The sequence below is a fragment of the Etheostoma spectabile genome, chromosome 1 (assembly GCF_008692095.1).
Source record: "Etheostoma spectabile isolate EspeVRDwgs_2016 chromosome 1, UIUC_Espe_1.0, whole genome shotgun sequence".
NCBI lineage: Eukaryota > Metazoa > Chordata > Actinopteri > Perciformes > Percidae > Etheostoma > Etheostoma spectabile.
Window position 1 is genome coordinate 31,180,109 of NC_045733.1, and position 383 is coordinate 31,180,491.

Here is a 383-nt window from a genome sequence, read left to right on the forward strand (position 1 = left end):
TTGTTATAAATCTTACTTATGCCAGCATTAGCTTTCTCGATGGTTTTAGAGACGTCCGTCGACTCTTCTGGAAGCAAACGGAGAAAACTGATTACTTACATGCAATCTTCATTATTTACATGTCAGATGTGAATCAAGTCACTTTAGGCCCAACACTGGAATAAGAGTCACATCAGGGGCCAGACATGTAGAGTGTATTGACATGCTTTTATTTAATCAAAGTCCAACATATTTGACTGTATTTTGCATGTCTCATATAGTTCTCACTCAGTTATGTTGACATAAAGCCCTGAAAAAAATCCTTACCATGATATGTTTTGCAAAACATGATGACATTTCACAGCATCCTGTTTCACAGCCTGATATGAAAACTCTCTCTCTTC

At 37.1% G+C, this 383-nt stretch overlaps 1 protein-coding gene across 1 annotated transcript in view; it reads right to left on the minus strand.

Moving 5' to 3' along the window:
• LOC116688077 (high choriolytic enzyme 1) overlaps window positions 1-383 on the minus strand; it is a 9,900-nt gene that overhangs the window by 6,040 nt on the left and 3,477 nt on the right. The window contains exon 4 of the mRNA XM_032513879.1: window positions 17-67. Within this exon, the coding sequence (XP_032369770.1) occupies window positions 17-67 (51 nt within the window). The remainder of the gene's footprint in view (window positions 1-16; window positions 68-383) is intronic.